At 45.0% G+C, this 14,973-nt stretch overlaps 1 protein-coding gene across 1 annotated transcript in view; it reads left to right on the top strand.

The window, feature by feature from the left end:
* The window catches only part of mapk8ip1b (mitogen-activated protein kinase 8 interacting protein 1b), a 28,584-nt gene extending 14,152 nt beyond the window's left edge, over positions 1 to 14,432 (top strand). The window contains exons 3-12 of the mRNA XM_076156355.1: positions 1,726 to 1,986; positions 6,559 to 6,640; positions 7,228 to 8,355; positions 10,484 to 10,565; positions 11,678 to 11,850; positions 12,096 to 12,199; positions 12,364 to 12,480; positions 13,016 to 13,086; positions 13,860 to 13,958; positions 14,345 to 14,432. Coding sequence (XP_076012470.1) covers positions 1,726 to 1,986; positions 6,559 to 6,640; positions 7,228 to 8,355; positions 10,484 to 10,565; positions 11,678 to 11,850; positions 12,096 to 12,199; positions 12,364 to 12,480; positions 13,016 to 13,086; positions 13,860 to 13,958; positions 14,345 to 14,417 — 2,190 coding nt within the window. The 3' untranslated portion in view covers positions 14,418 to 14,432. The remainder of the gene's footprint in view (positions 1 to 1,725; positions 1,987 to 6,558; positions 6,641 to 7,227; positions 8,356 to 10,483; positions 10,566 to 11,677; positions 11,851 to 12,095; positions 12,200 to 12,363; positions 12,481 to 13,015; positions 13,087 to 13,859; positions 13,959 to 14,344) is intronic.
* Positions 14,433 to 14,973: the final 541 nt, after the last annotated feature.

Below are 14,973 nucleotides of genomic sequence, written 5' to 3'. Positions count from 1 at the left end.
TGGCATTTGACCTCTAGGTGGCAGCAAAATGATACATTTGTGTTTCCATGGTGACTACTGCTACTATTAGTTTTATTGTATACGTTACAGTTCATCTAAGTACCAAGCTCTAGTATTCCCAGATGGGATAAAGGTATTCACGGTGTGCTTTTGTACCACATCCAGATGTAGATTAAACACTTTTAAACCTTTTCTATTGTAAAAGAAGCAGGTTTAGAGGATCGCAGAACCTTCTACTCTCACAATGCATCGTAGTTGACAGGAATCTTTGGAATGGGAAAAACCTGTTCAAATAAGCGTGTTCTTCATCATCTTCTTCATTAAATGTGGACTTTAAAAGTGGTAACACACACACACACACATAGGTACACTTCCCTGGGTTTACATTTCATTCCTAAGCTTTTTAGCTCTTGGATGTCGCTCTCAAATGTAAAACGCAGAGCTTCTATCCTCCCTGAGAGCAACTCCTGCCTCTCTATGATTGCTGTGTGCTGCATACAAATGTGCCTGAAGACAAGACTCAGCCCCTGGAATTGGATTAACTTCCATCCTTACTGTGTGGAGCTGTGGAGATGGATGTCGTAAGACCTGCCCTGCATTTTTATGAAATAAACTCACCAACTCACCTGTGTGAAGATGTTAATTGTGGATGGCAAGTTCATTAGTATGTGGTTGTTAAGGTGTTTTTGATGATTGGAAGTGGCTCTTTTGTCGTTGCTAGGGTCTTCAGGTTGGTTGATATAGTAAGAGTAAATGGGGTTTTGGCGTTTGATGGTTGCCATAGTGATTGCGGGTGGGACAAAGGTGTGGTTGAGACTGTTATTGAAAGTTTGCTATTGTCTTCTTCATGGTTGTTTGGATGTTACTTGGCGTTTGCAAGGTGTACAGGGTGTCTGTTGGCTTATGAGTGTGTTTATGCAGGTAGAGCAGGAGTGAGCTTAATGAAACTGTCTGCGGGTCTGTAGGTCACCATGTCACTCACGCCTCCTGTGTGTCTGATGTGGAGCTTGATGTACATAAGCCTCAGTAGTTTGAACATCCTCTGAGATCTGTGTTTTTGTGATGTATACTTCTGTGAGTACAGTATATTCACATACACATAGACCTTTCCCATGAGTGACACTTTCAGTTGTTCATACCTGGTGTCCAACAGGTGTGAGACCACAGGGAAGACCTAATATCTACTGACACTGGGGGGCCTTTACTCGACTCTATATCCCATCTGGCCTGGGAACGGTAGCCCCAGGAAGAGCAAGGCAGCAAGATGTGTGGCTTACTGTGGATAAATGCCTGGCAGTAAACCTGTGTTCGCAAGTTTGAGTCTTTTCCCCAAATGTTATTGTGTTGTGTGCCTTTGAATCACATGGACTGACTGATATCTGAATGAACGTAACATTAGTTCTGAAAATGTGTGAACCCTTGATAATGGTGAGCAGATCAGAGTTACTAATGAGTGATTCATGGTCTGACCAGGAATTTTCATTCTCTCTTCATTACTGGATGTAAATGCTGTCATATGGAAATGCTGATGCTGGGAATTCTTCCCCTCTCTCTCTCTGTCTCTCTTTCTCTCTGTCCCCCCCCCCCCTCTCTCTCCCTCTCCCTCCCTCCCTCACTCTCTCTTAGCAGCTCACTGTTGGCAGTGAGCTTATTGGTCGGCTCCTTCCTCTCATCCCATCCGATCTCTGTGTCTGACTGACAGTATTTGTTATCCAATCCCTGCAGAGCCATGTGAGACGAGGGACCAGTAGCATGTCAGGGAGGGCGGAGCTCGGCGCCGTTGGCCAGCTTCAGGCAGAGATGCTGCATTTGGACCTCATCGACGGTGCTGACGGTTACCGAGGCGACAGAGAGTCCTCCAAGGCGTCTGCTGTAGCACCACTGCCAGTCACCACCAAGGACCCTGCCTCACCTGTTACCATGGATACCTACAGACCTAAGAGACCCACGACCCTTAACCTCTTCCCAATTGTGCCGCGCACACAGGTGAGACCCCGAACACACACATACCCTCACACACACACACACACACACACACACACAAACACACACACACACACAAACACACACACACACACACACACACACACACACACACACACACACACAGACACACTTGTTTATTGTTGCCCCAGTTTGTGACAGCTGGGGGAATATTGATCAAAAAGGTGTCTGTCTCCATATGTCATCACAAAATCTGATTTATAGGAGAATATGGATTAAAAGTCAACAGTGACTTCACCTCCGGTTTAGTACAGGCGATTCTGTGACAGGGTGTGTTTGCTGGATGTAACAATAGCTCTGATTGTTTTGCCAGAAAGAGGAAGAAGGCAGAGATGTTTTGTTTTTTCTCTGTGCCCGTCGCCGTTTGTGTTTGGCTGCTGCTAGAGCTCGTGACTGTGTGTGTGTGTGTGTGTGTGTGTCTTTCTGTCTGTGCGTGCATGCCTTGTTTCTGTGTGTTCATCTCTTGGCCAAGCTCCATTCCAAGGTGTCGTCAGTGATAAGCATGCGATTATGTACGTGTGTGTGTATGATTCCATTTTTATGCAGCTATTCAGGTCTTTGCCTTGTAATCTAATTGCCAATGTGTTGGTTTCACAAGGTAGCTGGTAACGTGATACTGTGGCAGTATTATGGCCATAATAATGCTGCTCCTTCATTTACACCACCGGGAACAGGCGACACAATACAGCACACGGAAGCAGATATCCTCCGATGTTTTTGAGACACAATAGATCTGATATCTGCAAACGCCACTGTAATTTTAAACACACACATCAGCATTTTTGTACCATTCTGACTTGCAAATCATAAAAGGCAAACACTACTCCGGCTTGTCTTTTATTGCTGCACACACCCACGCTTCAGCTTAAAATGTCATTAAGCAATTGCCGAGGATTCCTCAGAAAGCAAGCATCTTGGATAATTATTTTGGCCTCATTTGCATCCGTTGCTGCTGTTTGTTTACATCATCCTGTAATTCATTTATGCAGGCAAGTTGTCAGAGGTTTGAACATCAACATCATCACACAAGAAGATGTACAGAGGCTAGAATATAGGCAAAACAAAACATTAACCTTGAAAGTGAAATGAAGCACGCACACACACACACACACACACACACACACACACACACACACACACACACACACACACACGTGCACACACACACGTACACACTCAGAGTGACATGAACACCTGTGCAGTCATTACTTCAATGTTGCTTTGTTCCTCGTTAGAACAGGAGCTCCTATAGATTTGTGTTTTGAGTCCTTACATCCATAGAAGCCTAGTTTCATGACACACATCCATTCTGATAAATTGACCACAGTGTTATGTTAGAATTGCGGGCTAGTTATCAGTGAGGATGACTTTGTATCTGTGTGCCTTCCATAATTGTGTAAATCCACTCACAATGAGCACAGACAGCATGTATGTTTATATAAGCCCATGAATGAAACGTCTTCATCTTCACTCATATGATTCTCCACATGACTGCGTGAATGTTTCCATTCATAGCCGAGACATGCACGGTTGTTCCACTCCACATGCTTGTGTGCTTCAGCGGGGCTGCGTCTGTGTTACAACACACTCTAAGTTTTCTGACTGTGCACGCTGTTGATATGCATTTCCAGTACAAACCTCACCCAGGCCCGGAGCAGTTTGTTTACCTTCCATTATCATATGCATGTAGGTAAGAAAACAGAGATTTGACCTTATTTGTTCAGGTTCGACTGCATGTTTAAGGCTCAGAACATTAGAAACAATATTTAATTACGTGGATGTCTTGTTTTTCACATGTGCAGAAACAGAAATGTGAAAATGTGGAGTGTTTTGCTTTTTTCAAGACTCATTCACTGTGCTTCATCACTACGTCTGCGGTCGGTTCCATTCTAGCTGGGCAGCGTAGTTGTGGGCCCTTTGCCTCTCTCCACCCTTCCATAAATGAGGGAGAAGCGTGCAGACCAAAGGTTGTGGTTTTAGGAGCCATTAGCGTTGGAGCTTCTCCTTGACCAGCAGTCTCTGTGGAGGGTTGACGACCTACTTAATAACTAACGAGGTTGAGATCGCTGTAGTCTTTGTGCAAAGCTAAACACACCCTGGATCACGGAAAATGTAACTGACATCCATCCACTTATTGCCTGCAAATGTCTGGGAAGCTAGGGAATGTCACACACCAACTAAATGTTATTATTCTGGACTGTAACACACACACACACACACACACACACACACACACACACACACACACACACACACACACACACAAAGTAGTCTCCACATCACACAGTGCAGCCTGTCAGAGTGATCAAGCCGAGCTATATTTGTCTTCGCTTTCTTCTCTGCCTGAGTGCACAAGCAAGAAAGAAGTGGCGTGTATGTGTGTGTGTGTATGTGTGTGTGGGGGTGTGTGTGTGTGTTTTGTTTGTGTCTCAGCTGTCAGGACTGGAAAGTGCAAATTGCGCTGTAACATTTTGTTCTCGGGAAGTTTTCTCCTCTGGATTTGACGGCTCTCTCCAGATAATGAGGGTCATGTGCTGAAGTCATTTCTTTGCGGAGACGTTTGGGATGCTTTTATTCCCAAATTCTTGCTTTACACTTTCATATCATCTGAAAACCACGATGAAGGTACAAGTTAAAAATAAATGGAATTGTTTCATATTGAGTGGTTGAATAGCAATCATTGGTTTGGGTGCTGGATGTTTGAATCGGCCTCTGAGGACATGAACTCTGTGCCGATGGATCTGCTTTGCATAATAGCCATTAGCAGCAGATCCTGGATTCATTTGAAGCTTCCTGTGCTTCATTTGCCATTTGTTTTACTGGGCAAAGTGAAAGAAATGAAGTACATGCATTTGCTGTATGAACATACTCAATACTACTCAATACTCAATGCCGCTGTGGTTTGCCTGGTCTCTATTTCAGCCTGATCTTGCCTCAGAAAGTGCTGCTCATTGGCAAATCAAAACATGCTCACTTCCTGTTGATGACACAGTTCATTTAAGAAGTGATTTTAAGATTGATTGACTGTAAAATTCGGTTCATTAGAGACTAAATGTCATTTCAGAGGAAGTCATTACACATGTTCACCTGCTATCTCATTATACAAGTGCATCCCTGATGGTGTTTGTCCTTTTTCAACATTATTATCCATATTATGTTCCAGAGCTCTCTATCAAATACATTGCCACATGTCATCCATCATACTTGGTTGTTTTGCTCCAGTTTGGGTCCAGTGGACAGACTACTTTGATGTTTCCTTACGTTAAGCCACTAACATCTGAGCCAGAGCAGATAAACAGAGGAGCAGAGAGAGAGAGAGAGAGAGAGAGAGAGAGAGAGAGAGAGAGAGAGAGAGAGAGAGAGAGAGAGAGAGGGGAGCTGGAGGAGGAGTGTTTCCAGGTCAGTTGTTTGATGTAGAGGATGCAGTCGTCTACATGGTTTGTCAGCAAAGTCAGTTGAGGCTTGCGGAGCGTTTGACTTTGATTCATTCAGTTGAATCTCCTGCCTGTTCTTTTGTGTGATGACATTCATAAATACATTCTGAAAGGTTTCCAGATCCAGATCCAGTATTATGAGCTCCTGAAACTGCATCGCGTGTCTTCACATTCCATCAGAGCTTTCATAGTTGATACTGTGGACCCGAGCCATTAACGTACACACACACACACACGTGCGCGCATTCTTAGTCACTGTGGGAATCTTTTCTCAGTACAGAGAAGAAACCTGTACTTCAGATACCACATACACACATACGCATGCACCACAGATTCCTGTTTGATACTGCTATTACGCACCTGCTGATTCACTGGTTACCGTGGCAACAGCCTTGCCTCTGCCTGCTATACGCGGACAGGCAGTGTGAGTCATGCAATGTTGGTGGGTGGGGTGGGGGGGTGGACAGAGGAAGAAGAAAGATCTTATTCTGGCCGACACATCATCCACACAGACAGGGCGTTGGAGGAGTTTCCACTCCTCTAATGCTCTCTCTCTCTCTCTCTCTCTCTCTCTCTCTCTCTCTCGCTGTGTGTCTTAGTGTTTGTAAGAATCCTGCATGATAAAGTCAAAGTAGGAAACGTCAGGACAAATCATAATATCTGATCAGAGTTTAGAAAAACGGCTTCCTTTCATTTATCAACTCTCCCAAACAGCCTAAACAAACTCCTATTGTGTGTGTGTGTGTGTGTGTGTGTGTGTGTGTGTGTCTGCAGCTTGGGAAAAAGGCCTGGGTTGCTTTAAATTCACACCATGGAGCACAGACAAAAGAATCCCTGCTCATTCAACCAATAGAATAAAAGCTTTGTGTGTTTGTGTGTGTGTGTGTGTGTGTGTGTGTGTGTGTGTGTGTGTGTGAGAGAGAGAGGGAGAGAGAGAGAGAGTGTGTGTCAGAGCGACAGAGAGAGAGAGAAAGTTGTGTATATAGAGTTTCATTATCCAGAACTCAGTTACCCAAACTCTATCCCCCTCTTTCCATCTCTTTCCCTCTCTCTCTCTCTCTCTCTCTCTCTCTGTTCCCCTTTTTCATCACTTCCTTCTTCATCTCCTCCATTTTAACAGGACACGTTAAACAACAACTCCTTTGGGAAGAAGTACAGCTGGCAGGAGAAGGTCTCGCGCTCATCCTCACCTCTCAAAACAGGTGAGTTCCCCTTCAACGCGACCTGCGGGAAGTCACACACTTTATTAAACTGTCGCCTCAGCCAGGATGGTTCCGATCCTATACACTATGTGTGTGTGTGTGTGTGTGTGTGTGTTAGTCAGCTGGGGCTTTAACTAGCAGCTGCCACAGCCCCTCAGGAGAGCAGCACGTGAGGCTGATCAAGCCAGGAAGTAGTGAAGTGAAATGAGTTCCATCATGATGTTAAATACTTGAATAAAGTTAAAGTGCCGCATTCCAACTGACCTTAAAAGAAAGACTGGAATAGAATCAAAAAAGAAAAGAAATCTCTGTAAAATGCGTTGTGATACTGCAGCTTTGTCATGGCAACATGCTGCAAAATCTTGAGTATCCATGGTGATTTTTCTGATGCGGGGATTTCTCGGCGATGGATTAACTTTTCAAAATGAGTGTCATTTTGACAGCCATTACCTAACGTTTCTCTTCTTACTGTGTCTCTTCTCCCCTGTCTGCCTGCCTGTGTGTGTTGGTCCTGTGTGTGTGTGTGTTTTTCTGGCTGTGTGTGTGTGTGTGTGTGTTGATGTGCAATGTGTCGGCGCCCCCTGCAGGCGAGCTATCTCCTCCCCGCGAGCACAGCTGCCTGAGCGACGAGGACAAGGTTCAGGCCGGCGGTGCACAGACCAAAGACCGCGGCACGTCCACCGACGCCCCTTGCAGGCACACACACTCCTCCGGACAGACTGCAGCGGCCGGGACACGCTCCAAAATCCAGAAGCCGCCCGCGCCCCCGCCTCCCCAAAACTACACCCCAGCTCCACTCTACCCGGCAGGGAAGGTGGATGGAGGCGGACACCACCGGGAGAGGATCCGCTATCACACAGACGTTCAGCTCGAGCCCACTGAGGAAATTTATCTGACCCCTGTTCAGCGCTCTGCCGACGCCCTAGAGCCCGCCGGCGCGCAGGATCGGCCGTTCCTGTCTCAGCAGACCGAGCAGGGCCGCATGTCCATCAGCTCCGACACTGAGGGCCCGCCACCTTACCAGCCCCTCCCGGACCGGACCAACCCCTCCATCCACGAAGAGGACGAGGTCTACATCCACCCACCGTCTTACGCTTCCTGTGTGGAGGCGCTCATCACTCCGCCCACCATGGCCCCCTCAGAGCCTTTGGCCCTGGACCTCAGCCTCAGAGCGGCGGGGACGGGGGCCGGGGCCGTGCTCCGAGCCGGGGCAGGGGTGGAGTACGTGGACGCCACCGATGAAACCTACGGCTTGGAGGACGAGGACGTAGACAGGGTAATGATGGGCGGGAGGATGAGGAAGGGGGGAGGGAGGGTTGAGGACAGTGGCAGCGGCGGCGGCAGAGCGCTTCCTCTGAGGACTGTTATGAACTCGGAGGCCAGCGGACTCTCGTACGACTCGGTCAAATACACACTGGTGGTGGACGAACACGCCCAGCTGGAACTGGTCAGTCTGCGGCAGTGTTACCAAGGCTACAGCGACGACAGTGACTCAGCCACCGTCTACGATAACTGCGTCTCCTCTCCGTACGAGTCAGCCATCGGAGAGGAGTACGAGGAGGAAGAGGAGGAGGAGGAGGACGGGGCCCTGGTGGGAGGGGTGAGGCGGGAGGCCACAGCGTGTCTGTCTGAAGACTCCACTCCAGAGGCAGACCTGCACTTCTCCAAAAAGTTCCTCAACGTCTTCATGAACGGCCAATCCCGCTCCTCCAGTAAGTCACCGCCATGACAACACCATGATGTCATACTCATACCAAAGGCAAAATTCTGATTGGCCGGCAGGTTTCAGTTCATATCATATATCAGGACTCTTCTAAAATAAGCTGGGACTCAGTTTCATGCCAGAGCTTTTGAAAGGAGAACTGACCAGTATTGGATTTTTGAGACCGAATTAGAAAAACCCGACAACAATATTCTGCCTTTACTTTAAAAAGTCCAACAAGATCAAACAAGCCTAAGAAATATGTATGATGATGATAATGTGACTATTTAAATGTGTCAATAGATCGATCAACAATAGAACAATAATTGTTGTAAATGACTGCTGATGGTGTTAGACTACCAGAGAATCAATACTGATACACACACCACGTATCAAGTGTCATTGTGAGAGTTTAGTAACACTGTTGTGAGTTCCTCATCTACCATTTTGTGCTTATCACTCCCATTGCGTGTTTGCTTTGGTAAATTTGCCGTGTGTGTGTCGCCATGGGACGCCATCACAAGGAAGGGAGGAGGATGCAGATTCTAGGTTATTGTTTTTTGAAGTGCGTTCATGTCATTTCATTTGACAACACACTGGGGGGAAAATCCCATGGCGTGTTCAAAATGTTGACACTTTTTTGAAGGAGGCCTCAGGCTGAGAAGCAATCCGTGACTTAGGTTTGATGATGATCCGGATGTGATTTTGTTGCCGTGAAGTGATTGTGATGCTACACACTCCACATTTAAATGAAGTTTCGCTGTAGAATCGTTGGCATTTTGGAATTTAGAAGACACAAAAGACACACAGACACCCAGACACCCAGCTTACACGTTTACATATGGCAAAGTCCTAAATGCGCTATGATTGAAATACATTTATCCGAAACATGAGTCACATTGAGAATTAATCTCCTTGTCTAGCTTGAGGCTCGTCTGTCGAATCTCATCAGTAGATTTGATCAGAACAGACTCTCCTTCAGAAGGAATGCGTGAAACACGAGCCAGAACAATCCAGAGACATACTTCACCTAATTTCTGATACTGATAGTAACAGTCATTGTGTTGATTGTGTTTCTCATTGTTACCATCCTTACTGTATATGTGTTACTATGCTGCAGCTAGATTGCACGCATTTCCCATAGAAAATAATGATAAATGATAAGGAAGAATACTTCAATCCAGTACCGGTCAGAGTCCTTCCTGTTCATTACAGTTTTTTAATTTCACAGTTCGACTTTTATGCTTGTGAACAACCTAGCAAAAACTTCAAACATCCCTAGCTACAGGATGCCTTAGTAACCTAAATCGGCCCATTTATGTTTTGGCATGTTTTTACCTTTGTTCAATGGAATCATATTGTGATGAAATAATGATACTGACTGACCAAGAGCAAAAAACACTGACTACTGTGACACCAACTGACAGCTGAGTGCCATTATTGCTGTATTCATCTCGTCCCTGTGTGAAGAGAGCGTGCAAATCAAAGCCCTGAGCTTGTTTTTGCTGCATCCTCAAAAATGTCACCGGCAGTCTGGCAGTAACGTGTTCAGGGCAGCGACCCAGCTGGACATACGCTCGTTGCCCGCAGAGTGGAGGGACTCTGAGCTTAAAACAGTCTCTGGCTTCTCTCCCCGACGTTCTACTTCCCCTGAAACACACGTTTCAATCCAAATTCTCAAAGATTTATTGCTTGAAACAAGAAAATGCACAATTTTCTGATGCTTATCGTTCATCACATCATCCATGTTTGTCAGTAAGATGGAAATGTCGAGATTGAAAATGATTCTTTAAATAGTTATGATAGAGAGCGCAATAGAGAGATGGAGCTGTAATGAGAGGGTTGTTTGGCCTTTATGGAGGTATGCACTTGATAACAGCATATTGGTGCAGATGCTTTCATTTGCTACAGTCCTCTTGGATGCCGTCCACAGTCTACACAGGTGTGATTCACAATCATTTATTCATCCCAGTGCAGGAGAACGCGGGGGTGCTGGCGTCTCAGGGGAATATAATTAGAATTACACAATGCTCGTCTGGGTCATGCCTCGTTAAAGTGTGATTAATGGTTTTAATCCATTAGCATTTAGATGAACACAATGTGGCCCAATTTTGTGTTATAGTTTCCTTGCTCTTTGATTTTTCCAGGCGCAGAATCCTTTGGTTTGTTCTCTTGCGTCATCAACGGAGAGGAACGGGACCAGACCCACCGAGCTGTCTACAGGTGAGGAAGAGCTACACTGACATCATCACAAAGAGTTATCGTCGTCCTTTTTAACGCCCCGGGCGATCAGTGAGACCCACTTTCTGTCCCGTATGACATTGAGGAAAGATGAAGGAACAGAATGACTGTCGTAGGATAAAACCTGGATAAGAGGGGAGTGATATCAGGCTGGTTTGTTCGTTACGTGGACAGACATGCAATTTCCGATGGGATGTTCATGTTGCCCTGTATCTGCTGGATGTGGACGGAGGCTTTTCCACTACTATGTTAGCCAGCACATCCATCAGCCAGCGCTTTATATGAAGGCAATGTTTCTGGTCATTTTTCCTCCTCGTCCTGACTTCTTTTAAGTCTCGATTTGTTTACTGTTTATTTTGTGCTGTGTTCAGGTGCTCATCAGAAGGTGGTAAATTGGTACATACAGGTTCGTTTTGATCCCATTTCGGATAAATACATCTTGGCAGCTTTCTATCTCAGTCACACGTAAGATTTTATTGCAACCATCAGACATGGCGCCGAACAACAATAAGATTTCTTCTTCCAGTGATGTCTTTAATGATGTTCAGCAGTGCAGCTGTCAGTTTGCAAATTGCTGACCTTCAGCAGGTTACCGGGGTAACAGTCACACTCCAGTTGGCAATGAAAGCTGCTGCTGCTCAAGACCTCGGGATGACAAACGTACAAGGAGGCTGCATAAATCACAACATTGCTCTCACATGAATAGCAGAATCTTTCACTCCGACACCATATGGTGCGGTGGGATGATGCATTCATGACATTCATATTGTAACGTATATCTCAGAGCAGGCAGTGTAGTTCAGTTTAAAGGGGGTTGAGTCATAAGCAAACATGTGGCTGCTATTTATCAACGTCACACCACACAGGCACAAGTTAGATATCACCTCATTGTTTTACGGAAATTAAAAAACGGAAATTGCGGCTATATCCATGACTTGAATGATTTTTTTTTTTTATGCTTGAGATTCTTCTTCCTGCATCTCATTTAATTACAGTCAATAATGACATGTGTTTTTAAATGATTTAACTTTAATAAAGCCCCCCTGACCAACATGAGGTAAAGCTGCCATAAGTCACGATGCGTCTCTGCGCAGGTTTGTCCCTCGACATGACGACGAGTTGGAGCTGGAGGTGGACGACCCGCTGCTGGTGGAGGTACAAGCTGAAGATTACTGGTACGAGGGCTACAACATGCGCACTGGAGCCCGGGGCATCTTCCCTGCCTACTACGCTATAGAGGTGACCAAAGAGGCAGAGAGCTACAAAGGTACTGACCCAGTTTGGACGAGGCAGAAGATGAATGAGGAAAACTGTCAGAAAGGTGCCAAAATGCTTCTTTGCTATTGACTTTAAACTCTCCATGCTGTATCTCTGTGAAATAAATGCACTTAAAACACATTTTTTAATTCTGAAACAGACATTTAATCACATGATTCTGTCACTCACACACAAAAGAGAGAAATGTGTGTGTGATGAATGTTCATGTATTGTATTACTTTCTGTCCTCTGCAGTGAAGAGTAGTGAATGGATGGACAGATATCATCTGAAGTTCCTGGGCTCGGTCCAAGTGCCGTGCCATAAAGGGAATGATGTTCTGTGTGCAGCTATGCAGAAGGTATGAGGCATGTATGTGTGTGTGTGTGTGTGTGTGTGTGTGTGCAGTGTTTGACTACAAAATACTCAAGTAGCAATACTTCATGTGTGTGAACTTAAAAACAGTACTTCACCAGAAGTATCTTCCATTCTTTTGTGTCTCCTCTTTTGTTTGTTGTTTTTTAGATTGCCACTAACAGAAGGATGACAGTGAAGTACAACCCACCGTCTTCCTGCATTCTGGAGATCAGTGTGAAAGGCATCAAGCTGGCAGTTCAGGAGGATTATTACGCTTGTGACAGGGTAACGCTGCCTCTGTGTCTCTGCCTTACCAACATTATTTACCGAAAAACTTGTCGTGCATGTACAATCCAAAAGGGAAGATAGAGCCAGACAATCCTCCACAGCTGATATGACTCACTTACTCTGGTGTTGGGTTGTCGCCTCCATGTGGCGATCACTTGGTACTGCAGAGAAAGTCTTCAGGCGCATATCAGCAATATAGAGAAACTAAAACGCTGTCATCTCAGTAGTGGCAACAGAGTCTTAGTGTTTCAAACTTCATTATTTGTCCTTTATTTAAGTTCAGTTTAGGATTCAACAGCTTGAAATATAAATGATATTAATGAATCCACAGTGCATTGCGCTTGTCTGCCATGTTTGTTTCTGGTCCGACTGAGCTGAAACAAGTCGACCAATCTTCTACAGATAATGTTGTTTGTGAAAGACAAACAAGATGAGAAATGTGCAATCATCCTTTAAAAATGGCTTTGTTGTGCTGTTGTTTTCTGTGTACGGTGTTTATTCTGTGTTTCTGTTGCTGTCGCTGTGTTCACAGAGTAATGAGTGCAGTCACTTCTTCCAGTTGAAGAACGTCTCATTCTGTGGCTACCACCCTAAAAACAGCAAGTAAGTTAAGACCTAACTCCTATTTAAATATATAATTTGTTTTGTCATATTATATATCCATTATACATTTGTATTTTTTAGTCTCAATCACTACTTAACATATATGGTAGATGAATGCGGGAGGCAGTAGCTCAGTTGGTAGAGCTTCCGCTTGGGAAGGAGGGTCGCTGATTCGAGTCCCTGCCGAGGTGCCCCTGAGCAAGGCACCGAACCCTCAATTGCTCCCCCCTCTGCGAAGGGTTGTATTGTAATGTAAGTCGCTTTGGATAAAAAGCGTCTGCCAAATGATCGTAATGTAATGTAATGTAATGATTCAATTATATTGACGCTCCGCTTGGGCCACGTAGTAATATGTATGTACCACAAGGGGTCAGTGTTCATCTCATCTCATTAGTCGTCTCATCTAAAAAGAATTGAGTAGAATTCAGTATTGGATTGGACAGACTGGACACTTCACACACAGTTTGTATAATTTTCAAATATTACCGGCCCCCGATTGGATTTATTTCCCCACAAGAAATCATCAGCCCTTTCCCCTTTTTCTGTTATGTACATAATGGCCTCAGTAAAAACTGCACCTATGACATCATCGTACTAACAGCATTGATGTCATCTGAACTGGCTGTGCTTTGTCGAGTTGCTTTTTTCTCCTTTTCCCTCAATTCACATGTGCACCACATCCTTGTTCTCATGAATGTTTTTTTCAGAGTTTGTGGTTCCTCTCTGTGTATAAAGACAATCTCCAAAATGTGTTTTTCCTGATGTGTCTGCAGGTATTTTGGCTTCATCACTAAGCATCCAGCAGACCAGAGGTTTGCCTGCCACGTCTTTGTGTCTGAAAACTCCACCAAGCCTCTGGCAGAGTCGGTGGGGTAAGTGGGACTTTCACATTCTTGGTTGTTGCTCCTCTGGTGCCTCTCCCTGCTCTGAATATGCTCACTAATCTGTAGAGCTGTCAACAAAAAGCCTTGAGCTCCTAATGTCTTTGTTGTGAGGAAACTATTTTAACCACTGCAGCACAGTGCTGCCTGAAAGAGAGGGAACAATTAGGCTTATATATAATTATAAAAGTATAATAGCATGACTTGAATGCATATTGTTCATAAAGAACAGCACCAAATCTGAAGCAGACTGCACCCATTGATCGTCTGTAGACTAGATTTGCAGAATGACTTCAGTCTTTAGAGGTTTACATGTTGAGTGCTTGTGAAAGCTTCATTTCCATCATTTTTCTCAAGTTCATCTATGTTTTTTTTAGGAAAGCCTTCCAGTTGTACTATAAAGAGTTTGTGGAGGTGTCGTGCCCAACAGAAGATATCTACCTGGAATAGCCCCGCCCCGTCCTCAGCTCTGTACAGTGCACTGTACCATAACATGACTTTGCATGAAGGACCAACAAAAAAAGGAAACAAATTGTACACATCTGAGAACAACACGGGAGAGAACACCAATACTGTCGTGGAACTGTGGCCAAACGTTTGTGCAGCAAGAGAGGACAAGAAGAGCTGACAGAGGAGCGCCTGCCCGCCCGATGAAAAAAGAATATGCAAAATGGAGTCGATTAAGGTCGCCACGCCGTCCACGGAAAGCACAAACATCACGTCACCAGGAGTCTGTAGCTTTGACTCAAGCATGTGCAATGCTGGCAGTTCAGGAGTGGCAGTTGGCTGAGCTGTCACGACAAGATAAAATCTGATTTTACTGTCCTGTCTTAACTTACTAACACACTAAAAATGCAGCTGAGTTTGCTTTGAGTTTTATCTCAGTGTAACAAAGAGGTGTATGTATGTAAAAAAGACTGCCGTCACGAGGAAAAGGTGAGACAACAAAACCTCCTTTGTCCCTTTAGTACACCTGGCACCTGGAGTGTACAAAGGTTTCCAATGA

Source organism: Genypterus blacodes, unplaced genomic scaffold, assembly GCF_046128005.1.
Source record: "Genypterus blacodes isolate CSIRO-AG114 ecotype Tasmania unplaced genomic scaffold, CSIRO-AGI_Gbla_v1 ptg000067l_1, whole genome shotgun sequence".
NCBI classification, from domain to species: domain Eukaryota; kingdom Metazoa; phylum Chordata; class Actinopteri; order Ophidiiformes; family Ophidiidae; genus Genypterus; species Genypterus blacodes.
Note: the sequence above shows the minus strand (reverse complement) of the source record. Positions and strands in the feature narration are given on the sequence as shown.